At 42.4% G+C, this 23746-nt stretch overlaps 1 protein-coding gene across 3 annotated transcripts in view; it reads right to left on the bottom strand.

Annotated features, from left to right (window-relative positions):
• ACER3 (alkaline ceramidase 3) overlaps positions 1 to 11103 on the bottom strand; it is a 157765-nt gene extending 146662 nt beyond the window's left edge. The window contains exons 1-2 of one of the 3 annotated variants that reach the window (XM_027562827.1): positions 10879 to 11097; positions 10071 to 10174 (exon numbers count right to left, since the gene is read on the bottom strand). Coding sequence is in view for 2 of the 3 variants with exons in the window: in XM_027562824.1 (XP_027418625.1) it covers positions 10071 to 10178; positions 10879 to 10981 (211 nt within the window). In the remaining variant the exon portion in view is untranslated. Of the gene's footprint in view, positions 1 to 10070; positions 10179 to 10878 lie in introns of all 3 variants that reach the window. The other 2 variants (XM_027562824.1, XM_027562825.1) reach the window with 2 other exon arrangements.
• Between the last annotated feature and the right edge of the window lie 12643 nt (positions 11104 to 23746).

Below are 23746 nucleotides of genomic sequence, written 5' to 3' on the forward strand. Positions count from 1 at the left end.
TCTTAAGTGTATATAAGAAAAAACATAGTACATACAGTTGACCCTTGAACAAAAACTGGCTAGAATGGTGCAAATCCACTCTGTGTGGATTTTTTTCAATAAATACATACTACAACACTACACAATCCACAGTTGGCTGAAACCACAGATGCAGAACCAGGGATATAGAGGGCTAACTGTAAATCAGTATGTGGATTTTCAACTATATAGAGGATTGGGGTTGTTCAAGGGTCTACCATATACGGCTGTTTCAGGCATCCCTTAAGGGTCTTGGAACATAAGGAAGGTCTACTATAGAAGGCTGTTTCAGGCATCCCTTAAAGGTCTTGGAACATAAGTAAGGACTACTATATTACAACTAATTACTAAATACAGTTGTTGTCCAGTGGCTAAGTTGTATCCGACTTTTTGAGACCCCGTGGACTGCAGCACACCAGGTTCCTCTGTCCTCCACTATTGCCCTGAGTTTGCTCAAATTCATGTTCAGTGAGTTGGTGATGCTATCTATCTATCTCATCCTCTGCCATCCCCTTCTCCTTTTGCCTTCAATCTTTCCCAACATTAGAATCTTTCCCAATAAGTTGGCTTTTTGCATCACATAGCCACCATATTAGAGCTTCAGCTTCAGCAACAATCCTTCCAATGAATACACGGGTTGATTTCCTTTAGGAATGACTGGTTTGATCTCCTTGCTGTCCAAGGGACTCTCAAGAGTCTTCTCCAGTACTACACTTCAAAAGTATCAATTCTTTGGCATTCAGCCTTCTTTATGGTCCAATTTTCACATCCATACAAGACTACTAGAAATACCTTAGCTTTGACTATACAGACCTGTGTCGGCAAAGTGATATCTTTACTTTTTAATACTCTGTCTAGGTTTGTCATAGCTTTCCTTCCAAGGAGCAAGCATCTCTTAATTTCATGGCTGCAATCACTGTCCACAGTGATTTTAGAGCCCAAGAAAATAAATTCTGTCACTGTTTCCATTTTCTCCCCTTCTATTTGCCATGAAGTGATAGGACCAGATGCCATGATTTCAGTTTTTTGAATGTTGAGTTTCAAGCCAGCTTTTTCACTCTCCTCTTTCACTCTCATCAAGAGGCTCTTTAGTTCCTCTTCACTTTCTGCCATTAGAGTGGTGGTATCTGCATATCTGAGGTTGTTGCCATTTCTTCAGCAGTCTTGATTCCAGCTTGTGATTCATACAACCTGACATTTCACATGATATGCTCCACATATGAGTTTCCCTTGTAGCTCAGTTGGTAAAAATCTGCCTGCAATGCAGGAGACCTGGGTTCGATCCCTGGGTTGTGAAGATCCCCTGAAGAAGGAAATTGCAACCCACTCCAGTATTCTTGTCTGCTGCCGCTGCTGCTGCTGCTAAGTTGCTTCAGTCATGTCCAACTCTGTACGACCCCATAGACGGCAGCCCACCAGGCTCCGCCGTCCCTGGGATTCTCCAGGCAAGAACACTGGAGTGGGTTGCCATTTCCTTCTCCAATGCATGAAAGTGAAAAGTGAAAGTGAAAGTGAAGTCACCCAGTTGTGTCCGACCCTCAGTGACCCCATGGACTGCAGCCTACCAGGCTCCTCCATCCATGGGATTTTCCAGGCAAAAGTACTGGAGTGGGGTGCCATTGCCTTCTCCGGTATTCTTGCCTAGAGAATCCCATAGACAGAGGAGCCTGGCAGGCTACAGTCAACAGGGTCACAAGAGTCAGATATGATTTAGCAACTAAACCACCACCACTCCACATAAGTTAAATAAGCAGGGTGACAATATACAGCCTTGTCATACTCCTTTCCCAATTTGGAACAGTCAGTTGTTCCATGTGTGGTTCTAACTGCTGCTTTTTGACCTGCATATAGGCTTCTCAAGAGTCAAGTAAGGTGATCTGGTACTTTCATCTCTTAAGAATTTTCCACAGTTTGTTGTGATCCACACAGTCAAAGGTTTTCACCTGGTCAATGAAGCAGATGTTTTCCTGGAATTCCCTTGCTTTCTCTATGATACAACAAATGTTGGCAATTTGATCTCTGGTACCTCTGCCTCTTCAAAACCCAGCTTGTACATCTGGAATTTCTTTGATCACATAACTGCTGAACCCTAGCCTGAAGGATTTTGAGCATAATCTTAATAGTCTGTGAAATGAGAACAACTGTATGGTAGTTTGAACATTCTTTGGCATCATCTTTCTTTGGAATTGGAATGAAAACTGACCTTTCCCAGTCCAGTGGCCACTGCTGAGTTTTCCAAACTTGCTGGCATATTGAGTGCAGCACTTTAATAGCATCATCTTTTAGGATTTGAAATAGCTCAGTTGGAATTCCATCACCTCCACTAGCTTTGTTCGTAGTAATGCTTCCTAAGGCCTACTTGACTTCACACTCCAGGATATTTGTCTCTAGGTGAGCGACCACACCATCATGGTTATCTGGGTCATTAAGACCTTTTTTGTATTGTTCTTCTGTGTGTTCTTGCCACCTCGTCTTAATCTCTACTGTTTCTGTTAGGTCCTTACCATTTCTGTCTTTATCATGCCCATCCATGCATGAAGCATTTCCTTGGTATCTTTAATTTTCTTGAAGAGATTTCTAGTCTTTCCCATTCTGTTGTTTTCCTCTATTTCTTTGAAGGCTTTCTAAATATAGACCAAAGTCTAAAAGATAGTTTGGCTTGAGCTTGGCTTAGATATCAGGAACAAATGAAAACTGTTTCCAAAATGAAAATGTAATACATTCAATTTTAAATTCAATTTGGCTCATGACCTAGGACCATCATTTTCAAACTTTTCTTCACATGCAGTGTTTTTGGCCTGTTATTCCTGGAAGCAAGGTTGGGGAAGAGGGTGGTGAGCAACACCTAACTTGATTTTCAAGTTAGAATCCTAGATTCCAGTACCAGCCCTATGATCCTGAACAAGTCATTTATCCTTTTGAACTTGATTTCTTACCTACAAACAGGGATGATACTTATATCCCATAGGAAAAAAAGAATAATGCTTTGTGAACTATAAAGTCTGGCTTCTCCCAAGTATAATCTCCAGACTTGATAGCTTATAAGACTTGATAGTAATGACTTGATAGCTTATAAGAAATGCAGAATCTAAGGCTACATTCCCGTAGAAGGCAATGGCACCCCACTCCAGTACTCCTGCCTGGAAAATCCCATGGATGGAGGAGCCTGGAAGGCTGCAGTCCATGGGGTCGCTGAGGGTCGGACACGACTGAGCGACTTCACTTTCACTTTTCACTTTCATGCATTGGAGAAAGAAATGGCAACCCACTCCAGTGTTCTTGCCTGGAGAATCCCAGGGACGGGGAGCCTGGTGGGTTGCAGTCTATGGGGTCACACAGAGTCGGAAATGACAACTTAGCAGCAGCAGCAAGGCTACATTCCAGACTTACTGTACTGGAATATGCATTTTAACAAGACCTCTAGGTAATTCACATGCACATGAAAATCTGAGCAGCACTACTGTAAAGCACTCTATAGTTGTTAGGTATTTTCACAACAAAAAAATAATTCATTAGGCACACTTTTTGTTCTGAGGAAGTCCTATGACCTGGTAACTCATTAACAGTATGACATCAACAAGATATGACATCATCCTCCTCAGCTCTACCATTTCTACCATACTGAGAAACAACTGAATGTGGATTCTGGTCTAGGTTTCATAACTAATTTGCAATATAATCTTGGGCAAATCATGTTAACTCTCAAGGTTCTTCTCTTTATATGTAAAATGAGGTTAGACCACTAGTTATGAACCTGAGGTCCCTGGACTCACTGAAGTCTGAAAAAGTAGTAATGGAAGGAGGCAAGATAAGTTAAGAGGATAGCTTTAGAATTAGATGGCCCTTGGGTCACTTAAGCTCTGCCACTTAATAGTCTGTGATCTAGGGCAAGTTACTTAACCTTCCTAAACTTTAAAAGAGTTTTAAGGATTATAATAATCATTCTTATAAGATAATATACACACAGGGCTTTGCACATTGTGTCGTATAATGTTAGCTTTTCTATTGGCTAATAAGTGTCCTATAATGTTAGCTATTTCTATTGGCTATTTTCAATATCTCAAAAGTCAAATTTATCTGAAATAAGGCTGCAAAGAAAATATTATGCTGCTTTTCTTTGGACTAGAATTAAAGCAATACATTAAGGTAATATATTACCTTATATATCTTATATGAATCAATACAGTGTAGTAACATATCCTCTGATTGACAGTCACATGTGCTTTTGATTATTTTAAATAGGGATAAAGTACATTAATAATTATAATTTATGTAGAATATTAAGTTACAATTTATATAAGAAAAATAATAAATTGCCCAAAAAAGAAAATAATAAAATATAAAATGATTTTTTTCTAATGAAAAGGTTAAAATAGCTGCAATATCACCATATGAACCAGAGATTCCACTTTTGGGTCAAAGAGATATTTGTACACCCATGTCACAGCCTCACTATTCACTAGAGCCAAGAGGAGGAAGCAACCCATGTGTCCATCAGTGGATGAATGGATAAGCAAAATGCAGTGTACACATATAATGAAATATTATTCAGCCTTTGGAAAGAAGGAAATTCTAATACATGGTACAAAATGCTACATAAGGGCATTATGCTAAATGAAATAAGCCAGTTGCAAATAAAAAACCCACTGCTGATCCCACTTATATAAATTCATAAAGACAGAAAGCAGAAGACTGGTTGCCAGGGTCTAGGGGTAGGGAGGAAGGAGGGAAATGGAGTTGTTAAATGGATTTGGGGTTTCAGTTCTGCAAGATGAAAAGAGTCACAGAGATTGGTTGGGCAACGATGTCAACGTACTTAACACTACAGAACTGTACAGTGAAAAATGGTTACAATGGTAAATTTTATGTTACGTGTGTTTTTCCACAATGATTAATAAATAAGTATACAAACAGCTAGCTGTTCTTCCAGCACTAACACTGTAAAGCCCTTATGCATTAAGTTTTTAATAAGTACCCCCCTTCCTTGCGTTCCAATGTATACATATATTCATCACAGCAACTGAAACAATTTACTGGCCATCTCTGACTTGTATACATTAAATCCAAACCCTCTGGTACCATGAATTTGGCCCTCCATTTAGCCTTCATTCTTCAGTGGTGTTTCTGAGCCATGAGTCAGAGGCAGTGCTGTTTGCTTGTCAATAACTCTCAGGAAAAAGACTGTTTCCTTAAGGTGACAGGGACACCACCTCCACCAAGCCCACAGAACCCCAGGGCCAAAAGAAGCCTGAAGTATGCTCAATTCCTAGAGGCCACTATTCAGAGAAGACAGTAGGAAAGGGCCTGAAAAAAGGAAGGAAAAGTGTGCAATAAGACACAAGTAGCACATGTGTATGGCAGAGGTAGCTGGTTAAAGCCTCTCTAGTCTCCTGCTGCATTGGCAACAAAGGATAGTTGTTTCATCCAATCTAAGAGAATCCCATCATAGCGGTGAAAGACTGATTGCCCTGCTTCCCTTCTGCTCAACTCCTGTGAACAGGATGGGGAGAGGGGCAGCAAATCTGTAAGAAGAGCCAAGCCTATCTAGCTTGAATAATCCTAGCCCAAGGCAAAGTCTCTTGGTGTTTAGTCACTGCACATCTGCTCTTCAGTTCACGTACAGAGGGCAAAGTATGTAGCTAAGTTGCCTCCTAGTCTCCCGGTGAGGAATATACGTGGCATTTTACAAAAATGGATAATTGAAAGGTGGAACAGGCCAACAATGATGAAAATGCAGAAAAGAAACAAAAAAAAGTAGTAGTGTTAGAGGTGGGGGAGGGATGACTGGAAGTTTGAGATTAGCAGGTGCAAACTATTATATGGGCTTCCCTGGTGATTCAGACAGTAAAGTGTCTGCCTGCAATGTGGGAGACCCAGGTTCGAGCCCTGGGTGGGAAAGATCCCCAGGAAGGAAATGGCAACCCACTCCAGTACTATTGCCTGGAAAATTCCATGAACAGAGGAGCCTTGTAGGCTACAGTCCATGAGGTCGAAAAGAGTCGGACACGACTGAGCGACTTCACTTCACTTCAACTATTACACAGAGAATGGACAAACAAGGTCCCACTGTATAGCTCAGAGAACTACATTCCATATCCTGTGATACACCATGAAGGAAAAGAATATGAAAAAGAATGTACATATGTATAACTGAATCACTTTGCTGCACATTTGCTGAAATTAACACAACACTGTTAATCAACTATACTTCAATAAAATTTTTTTAAAAAGTAACCGTGTTAGAAAAAAAAATTCAAACATAAATGGAGTTACAAAAGAAACTGGTTGTGAGAAAAGAATGAAGAAAAGGACCAGAAGTGACACCAGCAAAAACTGTGCATTAAAGGAACTCTCAGAAATATTCCACAAAGTGCTAAGAATGAAATGTTGAAAAGTGATCCAAACTTAGAAAGGATCAAGACAATCCACCAAGGCACAGAAGCAAAAAAAAAAAGTACTCATTCCATATCATAGGTTACATGACAAGAAGGCAAGTACTACTCAGACTACTCTAGATCAGTTCTTTGACATAGAAATAAAACATTTTAATTCTCAATGATTTTAATGTCAAAATCACTGCAGATGGTGATTGCAGCCATGAAATTAAAAGACACTTACTCCTTGGAAGGAAAGTTATAACCAATCTAGATAGCATATTCAAAAGCAGAGACATTATTTTGCCAACAAAGGTCCGTCTAGTCAAGGCTATGGTTTTTCCAGTGGTCATGTATGGATGTGAGAGTTGGACTGTGAAGAAAGCTGAGCACCGAAGAATTGATGCTTTTGAACAGTGGTGTTGGAGAAGACTCTTGAGAGTCCCTTGGACTGCAAGGAGATCCAACCAGTCCATTCTAAAAGAGATCAGTCCTGGGTGTTCTTTGGAAGGAATGATGCTAAAGCTGAAACTCCAATACTTTGGCCACCTCATGCGAAGAGTTGACTCATTAGAAAAGAATCTGATGCTGGGAGGGATTGGGGGCAGGAGGAGAAGGGGATGACAGAGGATAAGATGGCTGGATGGCATCACTGACTCTATGGACGTGAGTTTGAGCAAACTCTGGGAGATAGTAAAGGACAGGGAAGCCTTGTGTGCTGCAGTCCATGAGGCCATGGGATCACAGTCGGACACAACGTAGTGACTGAAAAAAAAGTATGTTTTAATATTTTTTTATTTTTTCATATATTTATGACTAACAATGAGGATTTACAATGTTTGACAAAAACCTGTAAAAGTCACAGAACACTCATAACTTTTCTCATTGAGTATTAAGACTGATTAGCTAGGTTTTAACTTGCATAGTCATTTGCATTGTCCCACCCTACTAAACAAAGTGAGGACTGTCTGTACTTGTAAGTTCTGGCACATCAAGGTATTTAGTATTTCACAACTAAAGAGAAACCATCAAAGGGACTTCCTTAGTGGTCCAGTGGCTAAGATTCTGCACTCCCAATGCAGGGGGCCTGGATCTGCTCCCAGGTCAGGAAACTAGATCCCACATGCTTCAACTAAGAGTTCACATGCAGCAACTAAGACCCAGCCCCGCCGAATTATCAACTTAAAAAAAAAGAAACTATTAAAAAAAAGAAAGAAACTACCTTTTCCTTTGTTAAAATCTGCTTAAATAAAAAAGGAATATGAACTCAAATTGGATGATGTTAAGAAGATTGTGTTTAAGGGTTTTTAGTGACTGAGAACTGCTGCCATCTTTACATGCAATTCCCCAAACCTGTTTTTAAATTACCCAAAACACACACACCCAATGCTGAGAGATAGGCTTCCTGAAGAGTTATTTAATTTGTCATCTGTGATAGTATACTACTTCATGCTTGTCCTCATCCCTTGCATGCTGGGGCAAAACAATGAATACATGATAGAAATAATATGGTATAGTAACTTTAGAGTCAGACCTCAACTTGAATATTATCTCTACCCGACTTTTCTGCAACCTTAAATTACTTATTAGGGTTTCAATTTCTTAATCTGTGAAATAAGGATAATAATGCCTTCTTTTTGGAATTATAGTAAATGTCAAAAAAGATAAGATATATGAAGTGCTTAGCAAATTGTGATACATAGTAAGCATTTATATATAGCTATTATCACCATTATCATTATCCTTAATATTTCTATCATTATTGTAAATATTTTAATCATGATAAAGTTGCTTTGCTTTAAGCACATTATTGTGCATGCATGCTAAGTTGCTTCAGTCATGTCCAACTCTTTCCTAACCCATGGACTGTAGCCCACCAGGCTCCTCTGTCCATAGGATTCTCCAGACAAGAATACTGAAGTGGGTTGCTATTTCCTATTCCACGGGATCTTCCTAATCCCAGGGATCAAAACTCATGTCTCCTGCATTGGCACGCAGATTCTTTACCAATGCGCCACCTGGAGAGCCCAAACACATTATTAATCAGCCTATTTTTCAAAGATAAAGTCTCATATTCAGATATGAATAGATACCCACTACTTACTGGTTAAGAAGGCTGCCCTTAAATTCTTTCAGCTCATTTTCTTCCATGGTACATGTGCAAAAGGCAGCCAACACTCACTCATCCTCTTCTTGCATTCCCTGATACCTAGTCTGCTCAGAGTTTCCTCTTCTGAGGACATTAAGAACCAAAGCCATTTCCCATTTCTCAGAGCTATCTGTCAGAACAATAGTATCTTGCTCTCTCATATCTCACATGACTTAACTGTCAGTTTTCTCTTTTGATTCTAATCCTTGACTCTAAACTAACAGTCATTATTACCTATATTGACCCATAAAGCTGCAAAGGACCTCAAGTCCAACTGAAGCCAATCCCTTTTCTCCACCAAACAGTTGTTTAGTTGCTAAGTCATGCCTGACTCTTCTGTGGCCCCACGGACTGTAGCCCACCAGGCTCCTCTGTCCATGGAATTTTCCAGGCAAGAATAGTGGAGTGTGCTGCCATTTTCTCCTCCCCAGATCTTCCTGACCCAGAGACCAAACCCAAGTCTCCTGCATTGGCAGGCGGATTCTTTACCACTGAGCCATCAGTGAAGCCCACCAAACAATTAATTCCCTCTAAACTATTCTATGTGAATTAGCCTAGCAAGGTCTGTTTTAACACTTTTAGTGACAGAAAGCCCTCTACCTCTCGAATCAATCCATTCAATGATTATAACTTTTTAATTTTCCTTATGTTGAACCAAAATCTCTCCCCTTACAAGTAGTTTCCAACTATAGGCTCTAATTTCACATTCTAGAAAAATACAGGAAGTTTATCTATTCTATACTACAGCCCCATAACATTTGAAGATTCCTGAGTTTCACTTTTCCACATTACACATTTCTAGTTCAGAAAGCACAATTTTAAGCCCCTTCTCTCATGGACCTCCTCTGGACCGTGTATGGGCTTGTCAAAGTGATCTAACAAATATGTAAAGCACTTCCTTTTCCAACATTTGAGCTGCCAAATAATTACACTACAAATGATCCCTTTGTCCATATCCATCCATTACTATGTAAAAACTATTAATTTAACTAGTAGTTCAGGAAAAGTAACTCTCAGCCTAAATCACAGTTTAAAGAAAATGGTACTAAAAGTCTTGAAAACAATCTTTTTTTTTTTTTTAATGCTAGTCAATTACTGGGGAACCCAATAAAGGAGGATCAGCAGGCAAGAAAGTCTTGTCTCTCCCACAAAACCAAACACATGCCTGGGGGGAAAAGATCCAACAATGGGAAGTTTAGCTAAAAAAGGGTTTTGCTTCCAGTCCTGAGAAAGTTGAGCCAATTAAAAGAAGGCAGTAATAGTGAGCCAAAAAATATTCTATGTACTTTGCCAGAAGCAGGTACCTGAAGGATCAAATATTGTGCTCTTAAAACTTTACCAAAGTAAACTACAAAAAAGAAGTGGCAGATTTTTCCTGAGCTCTCCTCGCCTGGCAAGAACGTCCATCTGGGGAAATACACACGCAAAGCCCCAAGGAACCAGTCAAGGGCAGCAACTGGAAGAGGATTCTTCCCCAAGTCCTCAGTGGGTGCAATCAGTGCAAGTACTGTCCTCAGAAGAACCTTTACCTTTGTCAGGTAGTCGGAGAGGAGGCAGGGTGGAGTAGGGACTGGAACCCTTGTGCCCATAGAGGCCTGGCACGAGCCGGAAGGTCCTGACTAGACGCTGCCGTCTACCTTCGGACACAAGGAGATAGACGAATGATCGTACTCCGACAGGAGGTGATCTCTGGTACCCGAAGATATCCCGGGTGGGAGTGGGCTGGGGGGTACGGACAGGGGTCGGGATCTGACACCGGGAAAACCGTTCCCTGTAAAGTGACCGAAGAGGTCTCACAGAACAGAGAAAGAGGAAGGGAAAGACCGTATTTTCACGTATTTGGGGGAAGATTGAGCCAGGACCTGTTCCCTTCTCCTGCGCCCTTATGACGAAGGTGGTGACAGCAACAGTGGGAGCAGGTGTCCCGGGCCCTCATTCAAACGAGCAGAGTCCCCCACTGTCCCGAGCCCTTCTTGGGCTGCCCCCACTCGCCCCTCAGGCAGCGGAGTCCCCATTCCCAACCCTGCCCCTCGGGCTTTCCCCTTAGGTCCAGCAAGGGCTCTCCACTTCTCTTCCGCCCCCCTATCTCAAGGCCCCTCAACCCGTCCAGACTGGCCCTCCTCACTCGCCACTCCGGATTGCTCTAGCTGCTGCCTTCCTCCGCAACATTCCCGTTCCAGTCCCCTGGCCCGATCTCCCCTACGCCACCTCCCCCGGCCAGGCCCGGTGCCTCCCGCGGCGGCCAGGTCCGCCCTCTGCCTTCCTCACGCGGCGTCTCCCCCTCAGACCGGCGCCCTCCCTCCCTCGCTCTCGCCTCAGGCCGGCACCCGCACTCACAGAACTCTGCGATGTACCAGGTCACCGCGTAGTTCTCCTCGCACCAGTCCAGCGTGGAGGTCGTTGGACCCCAGTAGCCCTCGCGGTCCCCGGCGGGAGCCATCGCGCGCACCGCCGCCGCCCAAGCGCTCCACTGGCCGCAATCGGCTCCGCGGGCTCCCAGGCCGGCTCTGGCCCTGCTGGCGCGCTAGTCTAGGGTCCCGCCCGCCCTCCGTCCCTGAGGGGCGGGGCCCGGCGCCGTCAGCGACCCGCCGGGCCAGAGACCCCGCCCACCGCGGCCGGCGCAGAGCCCAGGCCGAGGCCCGGGGACCGCCCTGCCCCCTCTTTTCTCGGGAAGGGGTGTGACCTGGGCCGCCGGCCCCGCCTAGACACGCCCTTGGCTGTGGGTTAGGCGTTCCTGACATCCCTGAGGCACTTTTCTATCTGAACCTCTGAGCTTCTGTAGGAGGGGCGGTTGATTTTATTGAGGCGGGGGTGGGATGAAGGCTTCAATCAAGCCCTGGCTTGATAAAACCTGTGCAGGGATGCGCCTCAGTGTCTTTACTGGGTCACAGGCCTCCAGAGGAGCCCAGAAACCGCCTACTCCAGCCCCGCCGGGGACTCCCAGGAAACAAACAATAATTTTCTGATAAAGGTGTAAGTGTCAGTCAGTTCAGTCGCTCAGTCGTGTCCGACTCTTTGTGACCCCATGGACTGCAGCCCGCCAGATTCCTCTGTCCATGGGATTTCCCAGGCAAGAATACTGGAGTGGGTTGCCATTTCCTCCTCCAGGGTATCTTCCCCACCCAGGAATCGAACCCATGTCTCTTGCGTCTCAGGCAGATTCTTTACCATCTGAGCCACTGCGGAACAACAAATCCTGGTCCCAGAAAAAAGAAGGGGGAGGGGGCACTTAGAGAGCCTAAAACAACAGTGCAGCCAGAACGCTAAAGCCGGCTTCCCTTTGGGCTTCCAAGCCGAGAAGTTTCCACCGTCTAGCAATCTATAATTGTGCCCTGTTCTTCAGGCAACCCACAGCCTCCCCTACTACCAGCTTCAAGACCTTAATACTTCACAGAGCTGCTGGAGGGATCTTTTTAAAACACAAATGCACGCCCCCTGCCCCTCGAGTTCAGCTGCATCAAACTCTTCCCTAGCTCACAATGTACAGGATCCATTCCCATCTTCCTGCCTTTGCACCTGCCTTTCAGCTGGGACTGCTGGCCTTCCTCTCTTCTCCATTGACTAATTTCCACTGGTCCTTTAGAATCTGGCTTCCTGAAACCCTCCTGACTCTTACCCTCAATAGCTCCTTTGACCTTTGTTCATATCCTCCAGTGAAAGATACATCCTGATCTGAAAGTCTGATTTCCATCTTTACCTCCTAACATCCAGGATTCTGCCTGACCATGCACTTTGCAACACAGAGTATAGTTAAGGATGACACAACTGCAGTTTAATATTTTCTAAAGAAATAAGTCAGGTAAGATGTAATAAAAGGTAAAAGAGAAAACAAGGAGAGTTGAGGCAACCCACAGCCTCTCTACAAAATGTCTATAGCAGATAATAGATGCAGAACATTTACTGGCAGTGTGCAAACCTAGGAATAGAGGATGAGTGTTTAATAGAAATAGTAGGATATCAAAATTTTTCTTTTGAACAGCAGACATTGAGCTGCTATGTACTCAGCCTTTGGCTGAATGCTAGGAACACATGGGAACTTCCCTGCTAGCTCAGTGTTAAAGAATCTGCCTGCCAATGCAGGAGTCGAAGGTTTGATCCCTGGGTCAGGAAGATTCCCCCGGGGAGGAAATGGCAACTCACTCCAGTATTCTTACCTGGGAAATACCACGGATAGAGGAGCCTCATAGACTACAGTCCATGGAGTTGTAAAGAGTCATACAGGACTTAACAACAGCAGGAACACATGGAGGTAAATAGAAGACATCCAAGATGGCAGTCTCTAAAGAGAGAAATAATTCTGAGGAGCGGGAGAACTTTTATTTCTGGTCATTTTTTATCTTGACCTTTAAAATCTCTGTCTCAGGTATGTCCTTAATATATATAATAATCATAAGTTTATATAATTTATAAATTATATATATACTTGTATATTCAAAATGAATATGCAGAAATACATACTACAAGTGATTTGCTGATGAGATTTCAATAAAAACTGTAGAGACCACAACTGTAGACTGTGATAATACTTGTTGCTAGAAGTAAAGCAAAAATTAGGGTGTTGTGGGAGCCATTATGTGGAAAGAATCTCTAACTCAGCCAAGTGACCCAAAGCAGAAGATGAGGTCTTGGCTACATCAATACCTAGCACATTAACAGTTGGGGGCAGAGGGGACCTACAATGATCAGGACAAAATTTAGGAGAGAAAAATCAATTAAAAGAATTATTTGTTATTGTTGCTATTTAGTCAATAAACCCTGTCCAACTCTTTTGCAACCCAATGGACTGTAGCCTACCAGGCTCCTCTGTCCATGGGATTTCCCAGGCAAGAATACTAGAGTAGTTTGCCATTTCCTTCTCCAGGGGATCTTCTAGACCCAGGGATTGAACCCATGTTTCCTGCATTGCAGAATTCTCTACCCCTGAGCCACCAGGGAAGCCCAAAAGAAATATTAACTGATCAATAAAGAGAAAAGGTAAACTGCAGTAGTATCACTGAGAAAAAACAAAGTGGATTTCATAGATCCTTCAGCAATATCTGTCTTCCTTTCTCTCTTTTCTAAAAAACTTTACCCCCAACCCAGTATTAATGCAATACGTGAAAATATAAGGAAGCAGAGCAACCAAAACTATCTCGAAAAAGAAGAAGGAACATTTACACTTCCCGATTTCAACACTTACTACAAACCTACACCAATCAAAACAGTGTAGTACTGGCATATGGATAAACCAGTAGATCAATGGAACAGAATCAAGACTCCAGAAATAAACTAGATATTTATGGTCAGTTGATTTTCAACAAGTATGCTAAGGGAAGGAATAGTCTTTTCAACTGGTGGTGTAACAACTGGATGTTGTTGTTTGCTCCTAAGTTATGTCCAACTCTTTTGGTGACCCCATGGACTGTAGCCCACCAGGCTCCTCTGTCCATTGGATTTCCTAGGCAAGAATACTAGAGTAGGTTGCCTTTTCCTCCACCCAGGGATTGAATCCATGTCTCCTGCATTGGCAGGCAGACTCTTTACCACTGAGCCACCAGAGAAGCCCAACAACTGGATATCCATATGCAAAAGAAAGAAATGAGATTCCTTCTAATTCCTTCTAAATGAAATGAGATTCCTTCTTAAAAAATTCCTTTTTTATAGATGACCTAAAAAAATTAATTTAAATGGATCATAGACTTACATGTAAGAGCTAAAACTATAAATGAATTAACAATTCTCCAGGCCAGAATACTGGAGTGGGTAGCCATTCCCTTCTCCAAGGGATCTTCCCAACCCAGGGATCAAACCCAGGTCTCCCTCATTGCAGGTGGATTCTTTACCAGCTAAGCCACAAGAGAAAGGTCCATCTAGTCAAAGCTGTGATTTTTCCAGTAGTCATGTATGAATGTGAGAGTTGGACTATAAAAAAAGCTGAGCACCGAAGAACTGATGCTTTTGAACTGTGGTGTTGAAGAAGACTCTTGAGGGTCCCTTGGACTACAAGGAGATCCAACCAGTCCATCCTAAAGGAGATCAGTCCTGAATATTCATTGGAAGGACTGATGCTGAAGCTGAACTGCAATAGTTTGGGCACCTGATGTGAAGAACTGACTCATTGGAAAAGACCCTGATACTGGGAAAGATTAAAGGTAGGAGGAGAAGTGGATGTCAGAGGATGAGATGGCTGGATGGTATCACCGACTCGATGGACATGAGTTTGAGCAAGCTCCGAGAGTTGGTGATAGAAAAGAAGCCTGGCACGCTGCAGTCTATGGGGTCACAAAGAGTCGGACACGACTGAGCAACTGAACTGAACTGAAAAGGATAAACTCTTAGGAATATACATAAAAGTAAATCTTTGTTGTGACTTGCCTGGTGGCCCAATGGTTTAGAATCCCCCTGCCAATGCAGAGGATACAGATTTGATCCCTGGTCCAGGAAGATCCCACACATAGTTGGCTGCAGAGCAACTATGCCCTTGCAGTGAAACTACAAGTGTCCAATAATCACATGTAAAGATGTTCATGTTTGCCATACTAGAAATGCAAATAAATAACCATAATCAGATACTACTTTACACACACTAAGAAAACCAATGTTAAAGAAAGATGTGGAGAAATTGGAACCTTCATGCATTGCTGCTATGTAAAATGATGCAGCCACTTTGAAAAACAGTTCCTTAAAATGCTAAGCAGATTTACCATATGAACCTAACAATTCTACTTCTAGGTATATACTAAGAGAATTGAAAACACATGTCCAAAAAATGTACAAAGATGTTCATAGCAGCATTATTCACAATAACCAAAAAGTGGGAACAAAGCAAATTCCATTAACTGATGAATAAAGTAATAAAGTGTTGACTACCCATATGTGTGTCAGTCACTCAGTTGTGTCCAACTCTGCGATCCTATGGACCGTAGCCCACCAGTCTCCTCTGTCCATGAGATTCACCAAGCAAGAATACTGGAGTGGGTTGCCATTTCCTCCTCCAATGTCAGCCAACTTAGTATAGTCTAAAATCTTAGCATGCGCTCGCTTGAGTCCTTCAAAAATACATCTGGCAAAGTGTCTCTGTTGTGGGAACTGTTTGGCTCCCAGTAGGGAGGAGGGCTATTTCGTGTTCCCTCTTTCCCCTTGTCTCACATTCAAGCCAATCATCTCCAAAAGTAGTAGCTACCCACAAAACTCGAGTTTTCGAGTCAGGAGTCAGCGTCTGTCCAAAGACATACATTACATCTCTCCAAGTAAGGTCATAAAGGAAGGTTAGTCCCATAAAGGCTTCATGTACTTTTTGGATCCTCTAAATAGTCTCAACTGCAATCAGTACTGTTTGAATTTCTACCAAGACTGAGGCAACCCCTCCTGGAAGGGTGCCCTGACTCAGCCTGTTCAGTTGGGAGCCCTGGATACAGGAGCTAAGTAAGAGGACAGGAGGGAACCAAAGGTTTCACACCCAAATCTGCACCCTTAGGACACAAGTCTGGCATGTCTCACAGAGAGATAACAAGCAACACATATGGCACATCTACCCATTTCTCTTGTTTTCTACAGATTGAACTTAAAGGGGTGGTTCTTGGAACTGCTAGCTATTCCTATGGGTATAGAATACCCATATAATGGAATATTATTCCATATAGTGAAATATTATTTGTCAATGAAAAGAAATGTAACACTGATACATGATACAATATGGATGAACCTTGAAAACATACTGCACCAAAGAAGTCAAACACTAAACGGTCCATATTGTATGATTCTGTTCATACAAAACATCCAGGATAGGCAAATCTATTAGTGATAGAAAATAAATTAGTTGTTGGCAGAGAAGTGGGTCGGAATGCAGAGTGACTGCTAGCAGGTACACATTGGTTTTCTTTGGGGATGATGAAAGTGTTCTAAAATTAGTTTGTGGTAATGGTTGCACGACTCTGTAAATATGCAAAAAAAAAAACCAGCATTGAATTGTATATTTTAAATTGCACAGCTATTTTAAATGTTCTAAATAGCTGAACTGTGTGATATGTGAGTTTTATCTTAATACACCTTTCTGTAAAATACATTCTAATGTTGAAAAATTTAGAAACTATACAAAAAAGTGTTAAAAAAAAAAAGAGGAAATCATTATAATCTCACAAACTAGCAATAACCATTGTCAACAACATTGAAGTATATTTTCTTTGAGCATTTTATGTATGGATTTTTTTCACTTGGTGCTAGCAATGACTTTATACATCATACTTTTTTCAAAAGCATTTCTCATGCCACTAAAAACCCTTGTAAATTATGATCATTCAGTCGCTAAATCCTGTCTCTCTTGAGACCCCATGGACTGTAGCCTGCCAAGCTCTTCTGTCCATGGGATTTGCCAGCCAAGAATAATGGAGTGGGTTGCCATTTCCTTCTCCAAATATAAAAGTTATATTCAATTTCATAGATATACCACAATTTACTTAATTATTAAATACCCATGTTACTAGTCCCTTACTACTAGATATTTAGGTTATTTCCAATGCTTATATTTATTTTTCAACTAGCAACTGAGAATCCTAATTTTGAAAGCTTTACTCAGATTCCTACTAGAAACCTTTATACTAGTTGCCAAGACAAAGAAATCCCAACTGTAATCCATTTTTTCCACATGAGATACAATTTGTGCCGTAACTTCATAACTGCAAAGGAAAATTTGAATCTACAAAGATTGAGTGTGTAGGCTCACCAGATTAAGTGATCTTATGACCTACAAGTTACCCCTTAGCCTCTCTTACAGTGAGGTGCAGGCGTGGCCGTCTATCAACACTTCCTAGCCCCCATCTGTAGGGGATATTAGAGCATTGCCCAGGTCCAACAAACCACAACCTGGGGACACAGCCCTAGGCTTCCCTGGGAAGAGTCCCCAGACACCCAGCCTGGGTTGGGTCCTCTATATTCCTGCAGCCCCTGGGTTTCCTTCCACCATAGCTCTTCTCACACTTCACAGTATTCTGCTTAGGAGTTGATCTTCCAGACAGAACCTGTCTCATTCTATTTCTGCGTCTCCAATCTCTCACTTGGGCCTGACACAAAATTGATGTTCAGGGAATATTTATAGTAATATCATAACAATGATAAAGCAAAATAACAACAATAATAAGGTAACATTTATTAAACATTTACATGGGCCAAGTTCTGTTGAGTCCTTATATATATTAACTTAGTTAAAGACTGAACTGAACTGAAACCTTACAACAACCCTACGATGCTATGATACAACCCTAGGTACTATTCTCTCCCTCATTTCATAGTTAGGGAAATTGAAGTATAAGAAAGTTGAATTACTTGCCTGAATATACATGACTAGTGGGTAGCAGAAATAAAATTTAAAAAATTTTTAAAGTCTTCTATGACAGTAACACAGTGGATTTATCCATTTTTCTGAGATGAATATAAATTGTTTCCTATTTTGGCTATTATAACAAATTCTACCCTGAACATTCATTTTTCCAAATCTGACACCTGTGCAAAAATTTCTTTAATGTATTACCTATGAATGGAAGTGTCTTTGCATCTTCAAATTTCTCAGATAACACCAAATAGTTTACCAAAGTGGTTGTACCAATTTACATTTCTACAATAAAATTATGTTTCATAATATAAAATGTATTTATAAAAGTAAAACCCACAATAAAAAATGGATAAAAAATAAAAAATATAAAGAATCACTTGAAATTTCATCATTTGGTAGCAACCACTGATAATATTTAGTATATAAATGGCCAAACATTTTTCTCTGTGTGGGCGTGTGTATATGTTTTATTACCTATAGACATATATATATTTTGTCAGAATTTAAAAATGCAGATCATTTTGGAGCTTCCTGTTGTCAGTTACAATACATGATAAGAGTTAAAGAATAAGTGCTTTATGCACATGCTGATGCTTATGCTTCCAGGAGCATCATTACTGTAATCATCACACCCAATCCTAGACACTGAGACTTAACTGACACTTTTGTGGGAACCCCAGGCCCCATTCTTCAGGCAAAGTTAGTGCTTTCCTTGCTTTCTGCCTTCTGGTGCATTTCCCACACTTAATCTCTTTGCCTATTGACTAGTTAGTACCCACAAGGCAGTTATGAGTTCCCTGGGCTTCCCAGGTGGCTCAGTGGGAAAGAATCCACCTGCAATGCAGGAGACATGGGTCCAATCTCTGGGTTGGGATGATACCCTGGAAGAGGAAATGGCAACCCACTCCAGTAGTCTTGCCTGGGAAGTCCCATGGACAGAGGAGCCTGGCAGGCTACAGTCCATGGGGTCGCAAAAGAGTCAGACATGATTTAGCGACTAAACAATGGAAAGAAAGGATCATTTATATTCAACTTATGTTCCCAGTGCCCATTATTGGGCCTTCAGTTCAGTTCAGTCACTCAGTCATGTCCAACTCTTTGTGACCCCAAGACTGCAGCACACCAGGCTTCCCTGTCTATCACCAACTCCTGGAGCTTGCTCAAACTCATGTCCATTGAGTCAGTGATGCCATCCAACCATCTCATCCTCTGTCATCCCCTTCTCCTCCAGCCTCAATCTTTCCCAGCATCAGGGTCTTTTCAAATGAATCAGTTCTTCTCATCAGGTGCCCAAAGTATTGCTATTTCAGCTTCAGCATCAGTTCTTCCGATGAATATTCAGGACTGATTTCCTTTAGGATTGACAGGTTGGATCTCCTTGCAGTCCAAGGGACTCTCAATTACTGGGCCTAGCATGTGAGCAAATTTGTAGATGTTTCTCAGATTAAGTAAAAAATCCACTTCTATGAAGCAATCTGGCATAGCTGTCAAGGGTATTGGCTCTGCAATGTGGCAAACATGATTTTGTATCTCAAACTCATCTCTTAATAAGCTGTGATTTTGGTCCTATTAACCCTCTAAGCCTCAGTTTCCTCATCTATCAAATGGAGAGGCGGTAGTACCCACGTCACATTTAGATTAAATTCAAAAAATAGTTGTTAAATACAGTATCTGGGAATGGAATGAGAGCAATACACCTCAGGGTATTACTCTGAAGGGAGGGGGACGCCTCCTTGGTGAAGCACAGTATAGTGCCCACCATGCACAGGGGAGATGGGCACATTTGGGCTCAATTTCCCCATAACACTAAAACGAAACTTGGATTACAGAGGACAAAAAGTCAATTTCTTACTCCTTGAGTAGCTAAACTTCCTTGGCCCCTGCTGCTACTGCTAAGTCACTTTAGTCGTGTCCGACTCTGTGCGACCCCATAGACAGCAGCCCACCAGGCTCCCCAGTCCCTAATCTCCCAGTATTTCCTCTCACAGTCTGTCACCTGCTCGCATACCCTAGCCACAGCCATCTGCTGCCCTATCTCCTGCACTATTCTAGACAACAGAAGAGGACAAAATAGACACATCTAAAGCATCAAAATGAAGTGTAACAGTTATAATAGTTAACACATATAAGGTTTACTCTCTTCCTGACACTGTTCTGAGTACTTTTCAGTATTACCTTCTAAAATCTAACAACCCCATGAATGAAAGCTACTTTTAGTTCTCATTCACCAGTAATGAAATGGACACTGTCTTCAAATCCTACTGATTCTATCCCCTAAACATCTGTGAATTCTATCCCCTAAACATTTGAAAATTTTGTTTCACCCAAGGGCACCCAGCTATATCAACTGAGGAGAGGCTGGGATCTAGGCACTCTGGTGTCAGAGGCCATGTTCTTAAATACCATGCCAGGCTGGTCCTGCAGGTGCTCAGCAGAGGGGCCGTGTAGGACAGAGAGCCAACACTGGATTTGAATTCTCTCTGCTCCTGGAATGTAGAAAATGAGGATTGAGAGTTCTCTAGGGATGATTTCCTTAGGGACCAAGAAGGTTTTAAGGAAGAGATCCACATGAATAAATGTGCAGAGGGAAGGATGGATTGATTGACTTGGGAAAGAGTGAAGACATGGAGGTTCCTAAGAGATTTACAGTGATTTGGTTAGTAGCAGGAGTGATAGAGAAAAGAGGACAAATTTACAGATGTTTAAGGGATAGAATCAACAGGATTTGAAGAGCAGCTGGGGATGGGGAGGAAGCATAGAGGGAGAAGTAGGAAATAGCCTGCTCCTGGGTTTCCAGCCATTCATGGCTGCTGAAAGACCAGCAAATTATTCTGGTTACAGTGAGTATGAGTGGGAGACGGAGTGCAGGAGATGGAGAAAGCATTATTGGGTGAGAAAATAGCCTGCCAAGGCTTGAAAGGGCAAGAGGAATGTGGGCAGAATGAGACATTCATGGTGGCTGCCCATGTGTGCAGAGATGGAGGAGTGGTGGAAGCAATTATCAGGGATTGAGGAAGGAGAGATTGGAGTTTACTATGCTGTGATAGGAGAAGGCAATGGCACCCCACTCCAGTACTCTTGCCTGGAAAATCCCATGGATGGAGGAGCCTGGTAGGCTGCAGTCCATGGGGTTGCTGAGAGTCGGACATGACTGAGTGACTTCACTTTCACTTTCCACTTTCATGCACTGGAGAAGGAAATGGCAACCCACTCCAGTGTTCTTGCCTGGAGAATCCCAGGGACCGGGGAGCCTGGTGGGCTGCCAGACGTCTATGGGGTCGAACAGAGTCGGACACGAGTGAAGCGACTTAGCAGCAGCAGCATGCTGTGATAAGACATTCAGGCTTTATTCTAGAGACCATAAAAGTATTCAAGAGAGAGAATAACATGTTTGCATGTATTAGGGAGAATAGATTTTTGGTTTAGGGATTTTGTTGTTGTTGTTTGGGGCAGGGTGGGGAGAAGAGAGAAATCAGGAAATTAACCTGCTTGGCCTCAAAATCAATTAGGAGGCTGTGGCTAATAATCTTGACAAAAGATAGGACAATCCAGTTAAATTGCAACACAGACCCTGGGCCAGCCATCCTCGCTCCAACCCACCAGAAGGAATTGCAGGGGCACTTGCTCCAGGGAAAACAGGATAATGAAGGTTTACCAAGTCCATTCCTGAGCCCCAAACACGCCACTCCCAGGGAAGGAAGTCTCCACACTTATGACCAGAGTCATCAGCCTTTGCTTAAGCACCTTGAAAGTTGTTACAGAATAGAATTTCAGGTGGATTAAGTATGAATTGAGTAGCCCTAAATTGATTGTTTTGTTTTGAATGAGGCTATGGAAACATCAACAACAAACAAAGTGAACTGTGAACAGGAATGCCTCCTTTCAACATTGCCCACAAACTGAGCTCTCTCAGTCTTTTAACTCACAAGAATCTCTTACATTTGTGCCTACCTGGGTGCCTAGTTTTCTTATATCTACCCAAATACTGTCAGTTACCATCCAGACGCTGACCTAAATAGTTATCTCTAACCCAGATCTATCTCCAGAGCCTTAGTCCTTGAATCATATTAAGACCATGTTTTGCTGCAGGTGACAGAAAACCAATCCTGGGGGCTTAACTAAGTTAGGGTTTATTTTTCTCAGATGGTATATAGCCCAGGGCCATACAACAGCTCTACAAAGTCCGAATCCTCCTGTCTTTCTCCTTTGTCTCCCTTAGCACAGAGCCTTCATCATCATGGTCACAAAGTGGTTGTATCTTGTCCAAGCATCACAGTCGGTTTAGGCAGGGAGAAGGAAGGACGAGGTGGAAAGGCAAATATCAGCTGGGGCCATACACTGTTATCAGGAAAACAATAGTTTTTCCAGAACCTTCACTCAACAATGTCCACTTAGAGCTTTATTGGTCAAAACTGAATCGCATGACCAACCATAAGGAGTCTGGGAAGACTAGCAGGAGTCTAGGAAGGTGGATGTTTTAACTGGGCACTTCACTGTCCCAAACAAAGCTGGCTTTTGTTAGGAGAGAAGAGGATATTGAATGAGTAACTAGCAGGATTTTCACCTATCTTCTGGACAGCTCTCCTTGGGTATTTCATAAGGATCTCAAATTCATTATGTGCTAAAGCCATCTAGTCATTTCCCCTCCACACTGATTTCTCTTCTGGTGTTTCTTGTTGTTGTTTCTTCTTCTTTGGTGAAATTCACAACCATTGACCCAGTTCGCAAAGAAAGTCTTAACTCCTTCCTAACCCTTCAGATCGGATCAGTTGCTCAGTCGTGTCCGACTCTTTGTGACCCCATGAATCGCAGCATGCCAGGCCTCCCTGTCCATCACCAACTCCCGGAGTTCACTCAGACTCACGTCTATCGAGTCAGTGATGCCATCCAGCCATCTCATCCTCTGTCGTCCCCTTCTCCTCCTGCCCCCAATCCTTCCCAGCATCAGAGTCTTTTCCAATGAGTCAACTCTTCGCATGAGGTGGCCAAAGTACTGGAGTTTCAGCTTTAGCATCATTCCTACCAAAAAAATCCCAGGGCTGATTTCCTTCAGAATGGACTGGTTGGATCTCCTTGCAGCCCAAGGGACTCTCAGCAGTCTTCTCCAACACCACAGTTCAAAAGCATCAATTCTTCAGCGCTCAGCCTTCTTCACAGTCCAACTCTCACATCCATACATGACCACAGGAAAAACCATAGCCTTGACTAGACGAACCTTTGTTGGCAAAGTAATGTCTCTGCTTTTCAATATGCTATCTAGGTTGGTCATAACTTTCCTTCTGAGGAGGGAGAAGGGTTCAGGATGGGGAACACATGTATACCTGTGGTGGATTCATTTTGATATTTGGCAAAACTAATACAATTTGTAAAGTTTAAAAATAAAATAAAATTAAAAAAATAATAATAACTTTCCTTCCAAGGAGTAAGCGTCTTTTAATTTCATGGCTGCAGTCACCATCTGTAGTGATTTTGGAGCCCAGAAAAATAAAGTCTGACACTGTTTCCCCATCTATTTCCCATGAAGTGGTGGGACCGGATGCCATGATCTTCATTTTCTGAATGTTGAGCTTTAAGCCAACTTTTTCACTCTCCACTTTCACTTTCATCAAGAGGCTTTTGAGTTCCTCTTCACTTTCTGCCATAAGGGTGGTGTCATCTGCATATCTGAGGTTATTGATATTCCTAACCCTTAACTCCTTCTTTACCCCATCCAGACATATCAAATCGTGTTTTGATGGATTGCCAGAAGAATATGGATTCTTCTGTCTGTCCACTTCCCACCTTCTCTCCCTGCCATTATTTCAGTCCTAGTCATTACTGCCTGTGCCTTTCCTGATTGCCCTGAGCAAAGTCTTGCTCTGTTCCAGTCCCACAGCCTATTCTTAACATTGTGTCTGC

Source organism: Bos indicus x Bos taurus, chromosome 15 (assembly GCF_003369695.1).
Source record: "Bos indicus x Bos taurus breed Angus x Brahman F1 hybrid chromosome 15, Bos_hybrid_MaternalHap_v2.0, whole genome shotgun sequence".
NCBI lineage: Eukaryota > Metazoa > Chordata > Mammalia > Artiodactyla > Bovidae > Bos > Bos indicus x Bos taurus.